General features: G+C 40.5%; 1 protein-coding gene across 2 annotated transcripts in view; it reads left to right on the top strand.

Annotated features, from left to right (window-relative positions):
- LOC141103547 (flavin-containing monooxygenase 3-like) overlaps window positions 1-18,171 on the top strand; it is a 72,029-nt gene extending 53,858 nt beyond the window's left edge. For both annotated transcript variants that reach the window (XM_073593245.1, XM_073593244.1), the window contains exons 6-9: window positions 10,160-10,359; window positions 12,923-13,278; window positions 15,324-15,396; window positions 17,540-18,171. In XM_073593245.1, coding sequence (XP_073449346.1) covers window positions 10,160-10,359; window positions 12,923-13,278; window positions 15,324-15,396; window positions 17,540-17,882 — 972 coding nt within the window. In that variant the 3' untranslated portion in view covers window positions 17,883-18,171. The remainder of the gene's footprint in view (window positions 1-10,159; window positions 10,360-12,922; window positions 13,279-15,323; window positions 15,397-17,539) is intronic.
- Window positions 18,172-21,191: the final 3,020 nt, after the last annotated feature.

Here is a 21,191-nt window from a genome sequence, read left to right as displayed (position 1 = left end):
CTTATATTTGAAAAAAAAAATTAATACAACATGATAGAAAATATACTGTTCTTAATGTGCATAAAACTCTTATATAAATTAATGATATAAATCTCAATTCATAAAATACAAAAATGTGAAATAAATGCAAGATTACATTTCATAAAAAATCACCAACATAATAAAATTAGTGTGTTGAAAAACCAATATTCAAATTCTTTAAACAAATAATTAGTCCCAATTCATGAAATTAAAAAATCTAAAAAAAAGCGGGTAATTCATGTACAATATCCCAAAAAATATAAGGTGTATAGTCCCATATCCAAGTGCAAGTGAATGCTGCTCTTATCCAATAAATATAAGCAATCCAAGAAATAGATAGTTGTAACATCCAATGCTGATCACCACAGTGATATCACCCGTTAAATAAGATAAGGTTGGCTTCTTACCAGATAGTGTGGACCATATTTAAATGGTCGACAGCACATTTAAAATAACCAGGATGCCTTCCTGTCACTCATCCCCTTACTGCAAACTTTCTCAACAACTTAATAAAAAGCAAGAGGTTTTGTCAGGACTTGCACGCCTTTACACTATCTGACTGCCGGGGTCACTGGTGTTTTTAAAATTGCGTGCTCGGGAAACCACTCTGTGCATCTTGTAGCCTCCCTGGTGGTATGATTATGTCAGATTTTTGCGTCTCAAAGCAGTACAATTATTTTGCATAGAAATTTGGCATTTTATATTGTAGGCCTGTAATTTTTAGTAATAACACACTTAAATCTGTCCAAACAAGAGTCTAGTAGATATCCTGGGTATGATGAAGTTTGAAACACAAAATCATAAATTATAATATAATAAATAAATATAAATAATTATAAAAAAAAATATAATAATAATAAAAATTAATTTCCCAACGATTCACTATTGCTCAATTCTGCAAGTGTTCTAATTTACTATCGCTGTTTTCTAGCTGGTCTAAAACCCCTTTTGATGTAAAGGGACACTTTTTGGTTGCTATGGACAATCTCAAGTTTCCAGGTAGAAAGAACAGTATATATTATATAAAACTGCATGCAGGGCATTGGACAAAGCACTAGGGACAAATAGCGGGGTTACCGCTAATGGTGCTGAAATTTAACCCCGAGCCACACTCGGGAAAGCCGCCAGGGAGGTTAATGTGATTTTATTGTGGAAAATATGTAAGTGCATTTCTATTATTAAAAATACAGATTTTGTAAACATAATGCGCTATGAAATGTCATTTTCTTGCTTTGTATTATGTTGCTGGGAAAGTTGGCAGAAAGGGGATAAGGAGTAATTTTAAATGTGCTGTCGACCATTTGATCACTGTGGTGATCATCATTGGATGTTACAGCTATTTATTTCTTGGATTGCTTATATTTATCAGATAGGAGCGGCATTCACTTGCACTTGGATATGGGACCATACACCTAATATTTTTTTGGATGGTGCATAATTTTTTAACTCATGAATTGTGGGTTAATTATTTGTTTTATAGGATTTGAATTCTTATGTTGGTGATTTTTTATGAAATGTAAATTTGCATTTATTTCACAATTTTGCACTTTATGAATTGAGATTTATATAATTAATTTATATTAGAGTTTTATGCACATTAAGTTCGGTATATTTTCTATCATGTTGTATTCATTTAGTGCCACACTATTTTTGAGACATATTCATGTACATGTTTCTAACATGAATCTTTCACATGCACCAACTTTTATGCTACAGGGAGAGATACACTTCCAATGAGTTTCAGCACCACTCTTTATGAATAGAAGTTATTGATATAGATCCCCTTCATTGTGTGTGTGTGTTTGTGTGTGTACACCCATGTATTTTTTTCTTTTGTTTTTTTTGTATTCTTCTGTGCAGGCTTTCTCTGATTACTATATCTCAGCCAAATGTTTTTTTCTGTAGAATGTCCTTCAATTTCTGAGAACAGACTGCTGTGATGGCATTGATGATGTGGTTTCCAGGACTGGCTCTTGGAACCAACACAATTGAGAAATTACAAACAGCTATTTTAGATTATTCTATTGATTGCAGCCTACCATAAGTCATTCAATGCCGACATGGGTTGTTGGCCTCAAAATAATCACAGATGTGAAGAAATTAGAGCCTGCTGTTTTTACAATCATATTACCAGTGTGGAGCTTATCTGGCATGTAGTGTGAGAATCTGAGAGCTTTTCTTAGGAAAGCTGCAGAGGGCCAAAGTTCGAAATCGAGGTTAAATGAGGTGGGCAAAATGACAACACAAGTCGAAACAAAACAGCCTTGACCATTGTGTGCACTTAGTCAAAAAGGTGTTATAACTAAGAGTTGGTGTGTAAAACATATCAAGGCTTTACTTCTGCTATAATGTGCTAATTTTAACCGCTTAAGGACTTCCCCAGGTACATATACTGCAGAGGGCAGCCCTTAAGCGTGAAATCATGTACCTGTGCGTGATTTCTTCTTCTGGGTCTGGGGCATGTGCGTGCGCCACAAGAGACCCGCTTCCGCTGTGATTGGACACAGTGGGAGCCAATCAGCGGGTCCGGTGGACTCTATGTGAACAAGGCAGATTGCCGTTTTCTTACAGGAGAAGACAGATCTTGTGTTTCTGATAAGCAGGAACACAAGATCTCTGTCTTCTTACAGTACAAGCACTCCCCACACAGTTAGCAAGCACCCCCTAGGGACACATTTAACCCTTTGATTGCCCCTGATGTTAATCCCTTCCCTGCCAGTGTCATTAGTATGACAGTGCATATTTTTTAGCACTGATCACTGTATTGGTGTCACTGGTCCCCAAAAAAGTGTCAGAAGTGTCACTTAGTGTCCTATTTGTCCACCGCAATGTTGCAGTCCCGCTATAAGTCTCTGATCGCTGCCATTACTAGTAAAAAAATAATCAATAGAAATTCTATAAAAATATCCCATAATTTTTAGATGCTATAACTTTTTGCACAAACCAATCAATATACACTTGGGATTTCTTTACCAAAAATATGTAGCAGAATACATATTGGCTTAAATTGATGAAGAAATTTGTTTTTTTGCATTTTTTTTTTATTGGGTATGATTTATAGCAGAAAGTAAAAAATATTACTTTTTTGTTTTTTCTTCAAAATTTTTTTTTTTTTTGCTTATAGCGCATAAAATAAAAACCACAGAGGTGATCAAATACCACCAAAAGAAAGCTCTGTTTGTGGAAGAAATAAGAACATAAATTTTATTTGGGTACAGTGCGGCACGACTGCACAATTGTCAGTTAAAGTAATGCAGTACCATATCGCAAAAAATGGCCTGGTCATGAAGGGGGTAAATCCTTCCGCAGCTGAAGTGCTTAATAAAGTATACCGGAGTTCTATCCTGTTTGTTTCTGTACACATTCCACATACAGCTCAGTAATACTGAAGGGACAGTAAACAGAAGGGAGTGTGATTGCTGGCCAGTTTCTTAGGAACAACAGTAATGCTTTTCTAGTACATTTTGTTTGGCCATTTGTTTGCAATTAGATGTACCAACATTTTACTTACATTTATGGAGCAATGGGGGTTATTTACAAAAGGCTAATCCACCTTGCACTGCAAGTGCACTTGGAAGTGCAGTCGCTCTAAATCTAAGGGGTAGATCTGAAATGAGGGGAGGCTCTGCTGATTTTATCATCCAATCATGTACAAGCTAAAATGCTGTTTTTTATTTTCCTTGCATGTCCCCCTCAGATCTACGGTGACTTTATTTCCAAGTGCACTTTCAGTGCAAAGTGGATTTTTCTTTAGTAAATAACCTCCATTGTGTCATTTTATAAATGTCATAAGCGCAAACATTTTCTACGCTTTTGCTAGAAAGCGTGTAGAAATTAAATCAATTTAACATTTCTGAAGAGAAAGAACTAGACTATTCTAAAGTTACAGATATGATACAGTTATCCTTGAATCGAAATGGTAAATTAATTTTCACATTATTTGCCATAGCATTAAACAGTCTGTTAAGTTGAATCTAGTCTTTATACAATCTTTCTGTTTAAAAATGCAGAGATTTAAACTTTAGTCCTTTACTTGTAATTGATGTGTCAAAGCTAGGAACATGACTTTTTGTAAAGCTGAGATGGCTTATTGATATTAAACATCAAAACTTAAAACATTAACTACATCAGGGGTAGGCAACATTTTGAGCACAGCGTGCCAAAAAATGTTTTTCAAAGAAATTGAGCGTGCCGATTTTATAACAAAAAAATGTTAACTTCACACTCTTAAAACACAAAAAAGATTTTGTATAAAGTAAATGCTGTAATCTGCTTGAGTAATAGTGACTAATTAACATCCCACACTCTCATGCTTCAGATCGGCTCCTATTCCTGCACCTTCACACCTCAGATCACTGTATCATCTGCAAATCTGTCCCCTCACTGTACTACCCTGCATGTTTGCCCCACCTCTGTACCCCCTGCTCATCTGTCCCACCACTGTAACCCCCTGCACATCTGTCCCACCACTGTCCCACCCTGCTCTTCTGTCCCACCACTGTAACTCCCTGCTCATCTGCCCCAACAATGTACCCCCTTTTTCATCTGCCCCACCACTGTAACCCCCTGCACATCTGCTCCACCGCTGTACCCCCATGCTCTTCTGTCTCACCACTAAACCACCTTCTCACCTTTACTAACACCGAACCCATCTGCTCATTTGCCCCACCACTGTAACCCCCTTTCTCATCTGCCCCACCACTATTCCCCCTGCTCTTCTGTCCCACCACTGTAACCCCCTTTCTCATCTGTCCCACCACTGTTCCCCCTGCTCTTCTGTCCCACCACTGTTCCCCCTGCTCTTCTGTCCCACCACTGTTCCCCCTGCTCTTCTGTCCCACCACTGTTCCCCCTGCTCTTCTGTCCCACCACTGTTCCCCCTGCTCTTCTATCCCACTACTGTTCCACCTGCTCTTCTGCCCCACCACTGTAACCCCCTGCTCATCTATCCCACCAATGTATCTCCTTTTTCCTCTTACCCTCCACTGTACCCCCTCTTCTATCCCACCTCTGTACCCCCCTGTTCGTCTGCCCCACCTCTGTAACCCCCTGCTCATCTGTCCCACTAATGCACCTGCCTTTCACATCTGGCCCAACACTGAACCCCCCCGCTTATCTTTTCCACCGCTGTAAACCCCTTCTCAACTGGCACAACACTGAACCCCCCCGCTCATCTGTCCCACCACTGTAACCCCCTGCTCATCTACCCCATCACTGTACTGTGCTGTGCTCTTCTGTTTCACCACTGAACCCCCCTTTCATCTCTCCCACCACTGTACCATCTGCACTTCTACCGAACCACTGTACACCCCTTCTCTTCACTTCCACCACTGTAATCCCCTTTCTCATCTGCCCCACCAGTGTACTGCCTGCACATCTGTCTCACCTCTGTACCCCTCTGCTCTTCTACTACACCTCTGTACCCCCTGCTCTTCTGCCCCACCACTGTAACGTCCTGCTCATCTGTCTAACCAATGTACCTCCTTTCTCCTCTGCCCTGCCACTGTACCCCCCTGCACAACTGTCCCACCTCTGTACCCCCCCTGCTCTTCTACCCCACCAGTGTAACCCACTGCTCATCTGTACCATCACTGTAACCCCCTTCTCATCTGGCCCATCTCTGAACCCCCCCTCCTCCTCTGTCCTACCACAGTAACCCCCTGCTCGTCTGCCCCATCACTGTGAAGCCCCTTGCTCTTCTGTCCATCTGCTGAACCCCCTTCTCATCTCTTCCATCACTGTACCCCTGCACATCTGCCCCACCAGTGTACCCTCCCGCTCTTCTGTCCCACCGCTAAACCCCTCCTGCTCATCTGCCCCACTGCTGTACCCTCCCAATCATCTGCTCCACTGCTGTACCCTCTTCTCATCTATGATATGCAGAGTGGTGCAAGGAAACAGAGATGAGACACATCTACCTGTCCTGGCACACTCATCCCCGCTGATCCACCTCTTCCATCCAGCCCATGTGCTTGTATGTGATGTCACATACAAGCACCTGGAATGGAAAAAGTGTGGCGCCAAGCGCCAAAGTAAAATTGGGTGTGATTTTCATTGCTCTGAATACTGGCTGTGGCTTAAAGGGACACAGAGTGCAGGGGTTCAAGTGACACAAAGTTCAGGGGTCAGGTGTAAGTGATGCAGTTTTCAGAGGTTGGGAGTAGGTGATGTAGATGTTGGTAGTAGTAGATGATACAGAGCTGAGGGATCAGTACTAAGTGACACGTACACACAAACACATAAATGTAAAAATTAAATATATATATATAATATACACAGTATCTCATCCTCACATTTTTGTAAATATTTTATTATATCTTTTCATGTGACAACACTGAAGAAATGACACTTTGCTACAATGCAAAGTAGTGAGTGTACAGCTTGTATAACAGTGTAAATTTGCTGTCCCCTCAAAATGACTCAACACACAGCCAATAATTTCTAAACCGCTGCAGCCCCAGACCATGACACTCCCACCACCATGCTTGACTGTAGGCAAGACACACTTGTCTTTGTACTCCTCACCTGGTTGCCGACACACACGCTTGACACCATCTGAACCAAATAAGTTTATATTAGACCACAGGACATGGTTCCAGTAATCCATGTCCTTAGTCTGCTTGTCTTCAGCAAACTGTTTGCAGGCTTTCTTGTGCATCATCTTTAGAAGACGCTTCCTTCTGGGATGACAGCCATGCAGACCAATTGGATGCAGTGTGCGGAATATTGTCTTCGAACTGACAGGCTGACCCCTCATCCCTTGAACCTCTGCAGCAATGCTGGCAGGACTCATGCATGTATTTCCCAAAGACAACCTCTGGATATGACGCTGAGCACATGCACTTGACTCCTTTGGTCGACCATGGCGAGGCCTGTTCTGAGTGGAACATGTCCTGTTAAACCACTGTATGGTCTTGGCCACCGTGCTGCAGCTCAGTTTCAGGGTCTTGGCAATCTTCTTATAGCCTAGGCCAGTGATGGCGAACCTTGGCACCCCTGATGTTTTGGAACTACATTTCCCATGATGCTCATGCACTCTGCAGTGTAGTTGAGTATCATGGGAAATGTAGTTCCAAAACATCTGGGGTGCCAAGGTTTGCCATTACTGGACCAGGCCATTTTTATGTAGAGCAACAATTCTAATTTTCAGATCCTCAGTGATTTCTTTGCCATGAGGTGCCATGTTGAATTTCCAGTGACCTGTATGAGAGAGTGAGAGCGATAACACCAAATTTAACACACCTGCTCCCCATTCAGACCTGAGACCTTGTAACACTAATGAGTCACATGACACTGGGAGGGAAAATGGCTAATTGGGCCCAATTTGGACATTTTCACTTAGGGGTGTATTCACTTTTGTTGCCAGCAGTTTAGACATTAATGGCTGTATGTTGAGTTATTTTGAGGGGGACAGAAAATTTACACTGTTATACAAGCTGTACAATCACTACTTTACATTGTAGCAAAGTCTCATTTCTTCAGTGTTGTTGCATGAAAAGATATAAAAAAAATGTTTTTTAAATGTGAGGGGTGTACTCACTTTTATGAGATACTGTGTGTGTATGCATGTGATTATATATATATATATAGATATATATCTATATAGATATAGATATATATCTATATCTATATATATATATAGATATAGATATAGATATAGATATATATATAGTTCTGCATTTCAAGGTAGAGGGTGTACCTGTTAGCTGGAGAGCTGTTTTCATTATGTAAGCTGTTTTAGTATAGTTGAATCAGTAGACTTTAAGTCCTCATTCAGTTGTACCCTTTCTCAATATTTCAAAAAACTGTTTTGCAATATTAGCATTTCATGCCTGTGGACTTTGAGCTGATGGCTCTGGTATATACACTAAATTGACAAAACTATTGGGACGCCTGCCTTTGCACACACATGAACTTTAATGGCATCACAGTCTTGGTCAGTAGGAAAAAAACAACAAGAAACGGAGGCCCCTCTGGGTGCAGACTTAAAAACAATTTAATTAAAAGAGCAGCAACAAGAATTGCACTCACATTTCAGTAGAATTAAAAAGGCATATAGGGGTCCCAACTATAACCAAAAGGGTCCGTGAAGTCACTCATCCTGGCCATGACTCTGTGTCATCAGACTGGTCTTACAATAGCGCTGTATCCACCGGCCGGCAACGATGGAGGATCACCAGAAAGGGGCTTGGAGGGCAAACCGTCCAGGCGAGGAGCGATGACTTCACACACATGTGACTCGTTTCCTGAATCAGCAAGCCGTGAGTGACATGACGGCTGCACTCCTTTCTCAAGAGCTATATGTCTTTTTAATTTTACTGAAATGTGAGTGCAAATCTTGTTGCTGCTCTTTTAAATTAAATTGTTTTTAAGTCTGCACCCAGAGGCGCCTCCGTTGCTTCTTGTTTTTTTCAGTGCCTTTGGGAATATGGTTTCTACTCCCACCGGAAGGCTGCCATGAATGTGGGCTTCATATATCATCATTGACTTTATGTACACCATTACGGACTATTACCGTTTCATTCTCCTTATCTCCCTTCGCTTTAGTTCATTATTTGTATGTTCTACATTGTCATTTATGTGGATTACTGCTTTTAACTTTTGCGCCAAATACTTGTTATATTAGTCAGTAGGGTATAATATTGAGTTGGCCCACCCTTGCAGCTATAACAGCTTCAACTCTTCTGGGAAGGCTGTCCACACAGTTTAGGAGTGTGACTATGGGAATGTTTGACCATTCTTTCAGAAGCTCATTTGTGAGGTCAGGACCAGTTTGGGGTGGAGGACCAGTCAAGTTCCTCCACCCCAAACTCGCTCATCCATATCTTTATGTACCTTGCCTTGTGCACATTTTGTGCAAATTTTTCAAAAGATTTACTAAATGAAAATAGACTGTGCACTTTACAAAATGCTGTTGCTCCAGAGCTTAGAAAATGAGGTAAAGCTTCACTTTGCTAAGAATACCCAATCAGGTGCAAGGAAAATAAAAAAAAATGTTTTTGCTTGTACGTGATTGGATCATGGAAGTCGAAGAGCTTTTGCTCATTAACTAAGCTCTGGAGCACAGTCTATTTTCCTTTAGTAAATCAACCCCAATGTTTTTATCTGATCTTTGTCAATATTCAAGGCACCATCGTTGCGGATATCTTTCTCATTCCCAAATCCTCTGTTAGAATCTGCTGTGCTGTGCTGAGTGTACGAGGGTTTGCACATTTCATCTGTCCTTTGCATATTTGGTCGCCGCTCCTTAAATCATCTATGCGCTTCTAAAACACTTGATTTCCTTATGGAATGTTCACCTGAAGCCTGTTGTAACAGAGCTGAAGTTTCACTTGCACTTTTGCCAAGAGTGCAAGTTAGAACATGTCAGAATGTGCTTGAGTGTGAATGGTTGTGTGACTCATTACCATAGTGTTACGCCATGGGCACTCCGGGAATTAGATTGTCACACCTTGTATATAGGAATCAGGGCTTTGTTACACAAAGATCTCTTGAAAACTTTAAAACATGACCGAAAATGGTACTTACTCTTCCAGACCAAAAGCAGCCAGACCTTGGAACAAAATGCAAGTAAATGGGAATTGCAGTCTGCGTCATAGAAGTCTGTGATCGCTCAAAACAATTTATCAACATTAAAACTGTACATGACTATCACGGATCTCTGTGACCTCTTTCTCACATATATCAAGATATGCTCCCTTAAACTTATGGTAAAGCTTACAATTATTTACTGTAAATTTTAAGTCTTACATATAGTAATATGGTGTGCAAAAAAGTTTATATTTTAATGTAAAACACAGGCTTTGTTTTTCGACAAAGTTCAGTATTTTGAAAAGTGCATTTAGTGAAATTATATAATTTTTTGCTGTGTCCTTAAGAAGCCTAAAATTCCTGTTTGCCCCTTTAAGCTGACCTAACAGATTCCACCCCCACATCCAGAGAAGCATACTTCCCTCAATCCAATGGCTGCAGAAAATGAATACCTTGATGTTCTGAAAATGAAGCTGAAAGTAAACCTCAACATTTCCATATTTTAATTGAGTCTTTTTGATAGAATTTCAACATGGACATAACTTATATTCTATAGCCCATGAATGGTCCTGAGACAAATAAATAGTAGGCCCATTTTTATTCTTAGGTTGTCCTCAGCACAAGAAGTGGGTCCTGGATTATGAGCCGTGTATGGGATAATGGCTACCCTTGGGACATGGTCTATTTGACGCGCTACCAGTCTTTTCTGAACAGAATATTGCCAAGAGCCATTTCTGACTGGCTATATGAAAGCATGATGGAAAAACGATTTAACCATAGCCATTATGGCTTGGTACCTGTGAACAAGTATGTTTTCAATTTTAAATGGTACTATATTAATGTTTTATTACATAAGAATAAATATTTGTTATATTAAGACAGGTCTTATGTTACTTTCTGTGTCCATGAAGTATGAAGTGTATACTTTGAAAGTAAATCTGGGGTGTTAAGGGATAGCAGCGCTAGTCAAGTACTTTGGTGCACATACAGTATGTTCACCCACTAAAAAAGTGGCTTATTAGTAAACCGAGCTTCAGCACTATAGACTGTGCATGTGTAGTTGTCAAGTGGTTGAAGCTCTTCCTATTTGCAAAAATAACAATCGACCTATGGCTATAGCCTCAGTCTTTGATGTTCTTAGGACAGAAACCTTATTTTGGGGCATCGTCTATCAGGTTTCATTAAGAAATGTATTTTTTTTTTAATGAAACTCAGGGCTTGCCTTTGTGATCATGAACCAGACATTATTTTATAATCCTGCTGTAACCCGTAATCATATTTAATCATGCTGAATTGATAGGATCTTTTTCCATTTTCCTGTGCTCTAAGTCAAGGTCAAGACACCAAAATTTTGTTTGAAATTCTTGTTTCTTCATGCTTTGGTAGCATGGTCTGTAGTTTTTCCAATGATAGAATGTAATCTTAGAGTAATATTAGTTTTACATTGTTACTAGAGTTGGGCGAACGGTTAAGCCTGAGCATCAGTTCGGGCTAAAGATGGGCTGTTTGCACCATTCAGGGAATACCAGAAATTGCAGAGTTTTGGGCGGGTGTTCGCCTTGCCGAACACCCTGCAATGCACTGCGTGCTGCACAGTGCATTTTGCACCCTGATTAGGCAAATCTTTGCCCAATCAGGGCGCAGTATAAGCTGGTTGTTAAGTAGTGGGGCCAGGAAGCCGGCCACAGCATCCTTAACAACTGATGAGTCATCAGCTGTCAATGGATTTCCCTGCAGCTGAGTAAAAAAAAATTGCTGGTAAAAAAAAACAAGGGTTTTAAGGGGTACCCGTCACCATTTTAAAAAAAGGCTTGGGGTCCCCCTCAAAATCCATATCAGACCCTTATCCGGGCATGCAGCCTGGCAGGTCAAGAAAGGAGGGGAACTAGCGAGCGCCCCCCCGCCTGAACCATACCAGGCCACATGCCCTCAGCATTGGGTTGGTGGATGATTTCGAGCAGGGGGGGCTCGGCTCACCCTAAAGCACCTCGTCCCCAAGTTGATGGGGACAAAGGCCTCATCCCCACAACCGTGGCCAGTGGTTGTGGGGGTCTGCGGGAAAGGGGGTTATCAGAATCTCGAAGCCCCCTTTAACAAGAGGGCCCCCAGATCTTGGTTCCCCCATGAGAATGAGTATGGGGTACATAGTACCCCTAAAAAAGAATCAGACAGCGCAAAACCAATCCTAACAGTATGCAGCTGAACACTGAAAGTCAATATAAAACAATCCTTCGGTCAAACATCAATAAAAAAGCAGTGCAGCGCTCAGATGAAACTACTAATAATACAAAAAACAACAACAAAGAGTCCCAGAGTGTGGAGTTTCTGAAGCTGATAAACCAACAGGAAGAAAGAAGACTCCTCAATAGTGAGCAGGGTGCTTGAAAACAGTATTAACCACTGTGCATCCACTTCAGTGTTGTCCACCACCAGAGATACAGGCCACTCACTTTAATGAATGGACCTCTGAGCTAACAGACAGGTCATTCATGCAGTCCCTTAACAAGGCTAATAGTAAATGTTGAGAGGGCCGACTTCCTGTATGGTCCTTCAGTCGATCTCCACATTAGTTTGATAACCAAAAGTCGCACTCTTAGGCATGCATTGTTCATGTAAAATTCAAACAAAAGCAATATAGTGCTCTCCTTTGTATAAGACACTAATTTAACGAATAAAAATATTACTCACAAAAACGGCACTGAGTCCCAGTGCTCGGATACAAGACATGTAAAGTGCATATAAAACCAGGTAGGTGGCTGTACTGACGTCACGTAACCCCCTGCACGCGTATCGTCCATGAATAAGGACTTCCTCAGCGAATAATCAACAGATCCTTCCTGGTTCTGCCCTCCCCCTGTTTATCATGACTGCTGAGCCCTGACAGTGAACTAACCACGGTTTATCATGACTGCTGAGCCCTGATAGTCAGCCCTGGTCAGTTTACTTGCCTCAGTCATCCGCAGCTCTCCTCTGTCCTCCCCCCCCTGCTGCTCGTGACAGTGCCCACCCCCTCCCCTCCTGCTGCTAAAAAAACTGTAGTATGATGATACAATCAACTCTGTTAAATAAGGATATGTGCCCCACTGCATGTGTTTTAAAATTATATGCCAATTTCTACCTGATTTTAGAGCACCTCCGGTGCTCACATGACTGCTGGCAGCTCTCCTCCTCTCCTCCCCTCCTCCCGATTGACGTCAGCAGGAGTTCTCGGCCCTGTCCGCTGGAGAGGAGAGTGGTGAGGAGTCACGTGAGCGCCACGAGGCGCTCTGATATTAGGTAGAAATCTGCATATTTTTATATATGTAGTACTTTAACTAATTACATTATGATTGGCATTTACATGTCTTTTTAAATTCTTTCCTTTTTCAAGGAGCCTGAGGAAAGAGCCAGTATTTAATGACGACCTACCAACCTCAATTACCTGTGGAACTGTGGTCATCAGACCTAATATTAAAAGGTTTACAGAATCCTCTGCAATCTTTGAAGACGATTCTATAATGGATAATATTGATGTTGTCATATTTGCAACTGGCTACTCCTATGCCTATCCATTTATGGATGACTCCATTGTAAAAAACAGCAAAAACAAAGTGTCTCTCTATAAAGGGGTGTTTCCACCAACTCTTGAAAGGCCAACACTGGCTGTTATTGGTTTAGTCCAATCTTTAGGCGGTATCCCACCAACCTCTGATGTCCAGGCTCGATGGGCAGTGAGAGTTATCAAGGGTAATAAAAACATCCTTTACCTATGACTTACTCAAAATATTAGTTCTGGAACATGGAAAAAATGAATGCTTAGCTATATCTATTTTTTACATGTATTTATTATATGATAAATGTAAGGCTATGCACTTGGGGGCTAAAAACATGCATGCATCATACAATCTAGAGGAATTCATCGGGGCAAGTTTAACAAGAAAGCTCTGCATGTCATGCTAAATAATACTTAATAACAGCACATGCAATACCAAGCCGCAATGTTAACCAAAATGCTTTCTTTTATCAAAAAAAGGTATAGTGGTCTATTTGTCTTTTGTAAATTTGCCTCATAGTCTCAAGAAAGAAAAATGTATATAAAGCATGAGCAAGTCTTCATCTTGAATGTGCAGTTCACTTTTGGGCAACAGTACACAAAAGGAGTTGTGGAGAGAGTTTAGAGAAGGGCAACAAAATTAGGGGGACCTCAGCAACAAGGAAAGATTAACTGAACTGTTTTTTTTCCCCCTTTGAAATCAGGCATTTAAGGATGAAATCACCTTGTATTAATAAATAAATGATCCCGCTGAAAAGTTGTTGACTTTACAGTCATTGCAAAAGACAAGGAGGCACTCTGCATCTGGCAGAAAAGAGGTTTAAAATTTGAGAAGATGTGGAATTAACTTTCGCAGGGACTAGTTCTAGAGAGATCAGTAGATTAAAAAAAAGATGGATGGATTTCTTTCTATACAAACAAAATATAACTGGCTAATAATATTTACATATTATTTATATATCATATATAATATATTATATTTAAATATTAACACTGCAGAATGCTGATCCAGTAAGTATCAGATTGCATTAGGTGACAAGGTAGAAGTGAATCAGACTATGCTTTATAAGGGTTTTTCTTTTACTTTATCTACTGTAAATCATGTACTTATTTTAATAATCACATCATTCTATCACAGAACTGCCAACTACCATTATTTCAAGATTTTTTGGGGGGATTTTAGCTTTTTAACATTGCAAAATAATAAACTATGGCATGCAGAATTGCAAGATAAACAAACTAGGGTTTCATACCATATGGACAACTCTTAAGTGATGTTACAAATTAATATTAAAGTTGTTCAGATTGCATCATAGAGCAAAAAAACTCCAAAAAAAACAAACCTTAAAACCATGTCATCAAATACCTTATTTTAGCTTAATACACACATTTAAAATACAGGTACAGATATAAATTAAATGTTTCATAATAAATATTATATGGTTATTTACTTGGTTATGCATACCAAGTAGTGCAAATGGTAAGGAACCTGAGCAGATGACTTTAAATTACACAAGCTCCAAATAATACTGCCACATGGGACAACTCTAGTACAGTAAATACTTTACCCTACAATATTTTATTCTAATCATGGCTCCTTCACTGCACTTATTTTTCTACATATGGCATACACAACCTTAAATTACAGATAGAATGATTTCTTAGAACAGGGGTCTCCAAACTTTCCAAACAAGGTGCCGGTTTACTGTCTTTCAGATGTTAGGGAGGCCGGACTGTGGCCATTGGGAATACAAAATGTCTCACCCTCAGTAAGAATAAACAAGCCCCCATCATTGGTGTCATTGGGAGGAATAGTGCCCAATTGTTGGTGTCATTTTGAGGAATTGTGCCTCAACATTAGTGTCATTGGGCCCCATTGTTGGTGTCATTGGGAGGAATTGTGCCCCATCGTTGATATCATTTGTAGGAATTGTGCCTCATCATTGGTGTCACTGGGAGGAATTGTGCCCTTCACTGGTGTCAGTGAATAAAATAACAAACAAGTGCCGGGTAAAAGCAATCAGAGGGCTGCGTCCGGCCCCCAGGCAGCAGTTTGGAGACCACTGACTTAGAACATTATATTAGGTGGAAGATATCTTAAAGCCAAAACTTGTTCTTACAAATTTAAAAACTCATGTTCATAACATCCATGCATTGACTTTTTGAATATTTGCTGATGGAATTATTTTAGAATTTGTCGTATGTTAAATGTTTTTAATATCACTTGTTCTTTTCTTAGGTTTATGTAAACTTCCACCAAAAGACACAATGGTTAATGAACTAAATGAAGAGGAAGGAGAGAAGAAAAACTGGTAGGAGATAAATCATAAAAAGCAAATCATCAAGTTTTCATACAGACCAATTACTCCAACAATCTTAGAATTTCTGTATCTCAATACTAAAAGAAAAATATTTTTTATATTGTTTTCCTCTGCTATGTTTATTATTAAGCATCATGCAAATTTAATAAATGGTGGTGACAGGGAGAATTGAAATATCTGCTCTCTCATCTGTTTAACCTGCCAAAAAAAAATAATTTGAAAATAACTTGAATATAGCAAGGAAGCAACATTATAATTTTTTGACAGTTTGCAAGATAAATCTGCTGCAGATTGAAATGGAGTAATTTTTCATAGCATTATTCCTTAAAAATAACATAGCTTGCTTATCAGTGGCATACAGTATGTTATATTACATTTTCAGTAAAAATTGAATTTTCCTTGAAAGGATAAAAGCAAACTTTTTATTAAGAACCAGGATTCCCTTTCCTCTTCTATGCTTTTTGGCAAAAAAAAGTTGATTGAAGTGCATACCTCCCAAGGGGCAGAATATTTATACTACTAAACCTTCTTTAGGACTGGGGCAGTATTATTTTCTGTGGTGCACCTAATGTCCTTTTGAAATGCTATTAATTTTTCTAACTGGCCATGTAAAATAATGGATTTGCAAGTGCTTAGCTAAAGAAGGAAGCTGTCATTGTTCCCTGTGGCCAGGCCCAGCCTTAAACCTAGTACACACCACTATTTTTTTTTTCGTTCAACAAGAGCTCAGGTCAGAGCAGCTGTACTAACAATCCAATGTTAGTACAGTGACCTCCCCTGCTGTGCTATTGTGTTCTGACAGGGAGACGCCCCCACATCATTAGCAGAGAGCGCTGACCGGTTGGCAGACCTTTTTCAGTCATGAGACTTTGAAATAAGCCGAACGGCCAGCTTCTGTTGTACCGGCTGCCATACACACGGGCCAAAATGTCAGCCAGTTTCTACTGAACCGGCTGATGCTGGCCGATATTCGGGCCGTGTGTACTAGGCTTAAGTGCAAGATTGTAAAGGACACAGGGAACCCTATAGAAGAAAAATACTGTGCCAGCCCTGTGCATGCCAGACAATGTTAATGAGTTGCGTTTATTAACATAGTTGGAGAAGGGGAATTGGCATTCTTAAAGCGGAGGTCCACACAGAAGTGGAACTGCCGCTTTTCTAAACCCTCCCCCCCTCCGGTGTCACATTTGGCACCTTTTGGGGGGGGTGCAGATACCTGTATAAAACAGGTATTTCCACCCACTTCCGGGCATAGACCCCCGCGGGGGACTACGCCACTTTCCGTCCCCCCCCGCTGTCTGCTGGGAGACACACGGGTCCCAGAGACAGCAGGGACCATTGGGATTGCGCATCATGACTTGAGCATGCGCAGTAGGGAACCCTTACCGAAGATGATGGTGGCAGCATCCGGGGACCGAGGGATGGTTCGGCCTCGGGGGCCGACATCGCGGGCGCCCTGGACAGGTAAGTGTCCTTATTTTAAAAGTCAGCAGCTGCAGTATTTGTAGCTGCTGACTGTTAAAAAAAAAATAAAAATTCGGCAGACCTTAAAGGGGTTGTAAAGCCAGAAGGTGTTTCATCTTAATGCATGCTATGCATTAAGATAAAAAGCCTTCTGTGTGCAGCATCCACCCTCAGCCCCCCTAACGTTTACCTGAGGTCCCTCTCTGTTCAGCGATGTCCACGAGTGTCTCAGCCATCTAAGATTCTCCTTCCTGATTGGCTGAGAAACAGCAGCAGTGCCATTGGCTCCCGCTGCTGTCAATCAAAGTCAGCTAGCCAATCAGGGGAGAGAGGGGGCGGGTCTGGGCTCCGTGTCTGAATGGACACAGGGAGCTGTGACTCAGCTAGGGTGCCCCCACTGGAAGCTGCTTGCTGTGGGGGCACTGAACAGGATGGAGGGGCCAGGAGCACAGAAGAGGGACCCGTGAGGAGGAGGATCCAGGCTGCTCTGTGCAAATCCACTACAACTGAGCAGGTAAGTATGACATGTTTGTTGTTTTTATAGGAAAAAAAATGAGCCTTTACAATCACTTTAAGCTACTAAAATACTGAAAAAGGAAACCCTAAACATTATTTTAAGCATTTATTTTTTCTTTTGTTATTTTTTTTTTCTTTTTTTTATGTATTTAAGGTTTGGGCGAAGTGAAACATTGTCAACGGATTATGTCAATTACATGGATGAATTAAGTTCCTTTATTGGCAGCAAACCCAAACTTCCTCTTCTTTGCATTACTGATCCAAAATTGGCAATTGAGGTGTTCTTTGGACCTTGTAGCCCCTATCAATTCCGTCTGATGGGGCCAGGTAAATGGAATGGCGCTCGAAAGGCTATTTTAAACCAATGGAACAGAACTATCAGTGCCACAAGAACAAGAGTTGTTCCTTCTCATCAAGAGTCTTCCTGGATTGTTACATTAGTCAAGTTAATGTTTCTACCTTTACTTCTTCTTGCTGTGTTTCTGGCTTGGTCTTAGATTCTTTTTACCATCTGTGAATTCGTTAAGTAAATAGAGACTAAACTCACGGTTGTATTATCTTGTTAATTAGTCAGCTGACTTGCATTTTATATACTGGAGTTTACATAATTATGACTAATAGTATGTTAGAAAAAATATAACTACATTTACTGAGCATATTTTTTACTACTAAATTGTTAAGTCTCTTTAACAAAAAAGGATAGGATTTCAAAACATTGTGTTTTTATTTCACAAACAATACGATTAGTACATCGCCCATCAATAAAAAAAATATTGTTTCACTGGACCTACAATTCAGTTTTTATTCATCTATAAAACATGGTGCTATGTATTTATTTGTTATCATAGTATGGCAGTAATGGGCTTTTAAGACAAAAAAGAGGAGACTGATTTAAAAATGTTTTAAACTGGTAGTTAAGCCACTACTAAACAAAACCGCAAGCTACAAACATGGCTTTAACCTTACTAATCTTATTGGTAAAATCAAAATAAGAGCTAGAGAATGGCCTGTGCGCATTCACTAGGTTCAAGTGTGGATTTCCACGTGTGTTATCTCATGCAGATTGAGCATATTTGTAAGCCTAATGCCCCGTACATACGGTCGGATTTTCCCACAGAAAATGTTAGATGGGAGCTTGTTGACGGAAATTCCAACCATGTGTAGGCTCCATCGGACGTTTTCCATCGGAATTTCCGTCACACAAAGTTTGAGATCTGGATCTCAAATTTTCCGACAACAAAATCCGTTGTCGTAAATTACGATTGTGTGTACACAATTCCAACGCACAAAGTTCCACGCATGCTTGGAATCAAGCAGAAGAGCCGCACTGGCTATTGGACTTCATTTCTCGGCTCGTCGTACGTGTTGTACGTCACCGCGTTTTAGACGTTCGGAATTTCCGACAAGATTTGTGTGACCGTGTGTATGCAAGACAAATTTGAGCCAACACCCGTTGGAAAAAATCCATGGATTTTGTTGTGGGAATGTCCGATCGTGTGTACAGGGCATTAGGCCTCATGGACACTGGACGTTTTTGGACCTTTTTATAGCTACTGTTTTTGGCTTCAGACGTTTTTGTTTTTTTTGTTTTTTTTTACAGTTAATAAACTCTCCAGCATGTTATCTTATGTGTTCATGCACACATAGGCTGTTATCAACTGTTTTTGGCTGGGGGGTTTTTGGGCTGTAAAAAAACCTCAAAACTAGTGGGTTCTGAGAGGAGTTTTTCAGCTGCAAATGCTCTAATGCCAAAAAATGCAGATAAATGCTCAAAAACGCGGCTCACCAGCATTCTTTTAACGTTTTTGATCCCATTGAAAAAAAAAAATCTTAAAAATGCTGGAGCTAAAAAACTCTGAAAAACGCTATTGCAAAACATTGAAAAACTCACTGCAAAGCTACTGGTGTTTTTTTAATGTTATTATATCGTTCAGTGTGCATGAGGCCTTAAAAGCGCCTTCTGGCTTCCTCCTCCATCACAGCTCCAGTAATGCAGCAGCCAGCAGAGTTCTGGCCTACCCATTGGTTGCAGAGCCCGAGCAATATCAGGGCTATAAGGTGGATAAGATCACATATTCTTACATACCAGGAAGCACCAGGAGTTGTCATTGGCTGTGACAAAAGAAGGAGTAGTTGGGAAACACTGGGAATGTAAATATAAGTGGGTCTGGGGGGTCTCTTTGCAATGCCACTGTCACTTTGCCCTGAATATTCAGGGAAACAGTGGGGTGGATTTACTATTGGCAACTTTGCAAGCACAGTTGCACTCATTTTACCCAGAGCTTAGTAAATGTGGTAAAGCTTCACTTTTTGTAAAGAGTATCCAATCAGGTGCAAGAAAAAAAAACTGCATTTTTGCTTTCACACGATTAAATGATGGAAATCAGCAGAGCTTCACCACATTTGCTAAACTCTGGGGAAAATTAGTGCATTTTACTTGCAGAGTGCAACTGCACAGTCCATTTGCCTTTTAGGAAATCCATCCCATAAATGTGAGTACTGGCTGTTGCGTTAAATGAGCTGTTATTATGCTTTAGCAGACCTTCAGTAAGCCTGCTTACAATTCCTGTTTGAAGTTTTCTGCATGCTTTGTAAATACGTGCTATAAAAATTGCAATAGCAATATATATTCACATTAGTGTTTACAAGTTTAAAGATAACCAGCAGGAATGGGCATGTGCAAAAATCGACATCTTCATCTTACGGTGGATGAAGACTAAGACCGGCCATAGATGGTTCCTGCTGAACCGGCCGAGATTCTAACCATTAATAGGCAGGTTGAACTTGAGTACAACCAGCCTGCCAGACTTGCTTGCGATGATTGCAAGCGGCTGCTATAGCTGCTAGCGATAATCACTGTCTTCTCCCGACAGACAGCTTCTCCCCCCCTGCCCCCGTCCCGGGAGAAGACAATTACTTGGCAGGAGGGATTCTCCTGTCAGCTCTGTTTGTGTTGATGGGATAATTGTGCAAATATCTTTCCTGAAACCCGTGGTTGCAGGATAGAAATATGCACCTTCCATGGCCGCCCTAATGCTCATTGAATGATATGTACCATTTTGTACACTTGTACTCTCAGAAATGTCTGCAGTAGGGCACCACAGAGGCTGCCTGAGCTCAGGGCAGAGTTAGGCACCTTAGATTGTAAGTTTCTTGAGGGCAGAGACTGATGTAAATGTACAATATATGTACATGTAGGGAGCTGCATAATTGTCTGCACCATATAAATACCTGCAATAAATAAATATATAATTGATACTCTTTCAGGGATGCTGGAGTCAGATAAAATTGTCAGTAAATAAAGCCTACAGTTTAATCCACATAATCCTGACAATCACTTTTCTATATGACATTTTTTTAATGTGTTATCACCAATGAGCTCAGTCAAGACATAGGGCAGCTTTAGAGATGGCCTTACAGTTTGCCAATCTGCCTGATGACATTCCTCTGACACAGAATACAGGTGTAAACATCAAAACTAAGTTATCCTTGAGAGCTAAGGCTGTAATATTATACCAAATCCACAAGAGCATTAATTCAGATGATAGTAAACACTTATTTGTGTTTGGCTTTCTTTTAAGCCACACACCAAAATGATTTTGGTCAATCGCCTTGCTAAAAGTGGCAAATCCTAGAGTCTCATTTCCTCCTTATTTTCATTGTGAATCCTGCTGAAATTCTGCTGTCCACCAGAATTGCTACCTGCAGCTATACTTTTATTATTTTCGCCATTATATAAGGACTTCAAAGCAGTCAGTACAGTAGGATAAAGAGGACCAAACTTCTGATGTCTTACATCAGTTTCA

This window comes from Aquarana catesbeiana, linkage group LG07 (assembly GCF_042186555.1).
Source record: "Aquarana catesbeiana isolate 2022-GZ linkage group LG07, ASM4218655v1, whole genome shotgun sequence".
Taxonomy (NCBI): Eukaryota; Metazoa; Chordata; class Amphibia; order Anura; family Ranidae; genus Aquarana; species Aquarana catesbeiana.
Note: the sequence above shows the minus strand (reverse complement) of the source record. Positions and strands in the feature narration are given on the sequence as shown.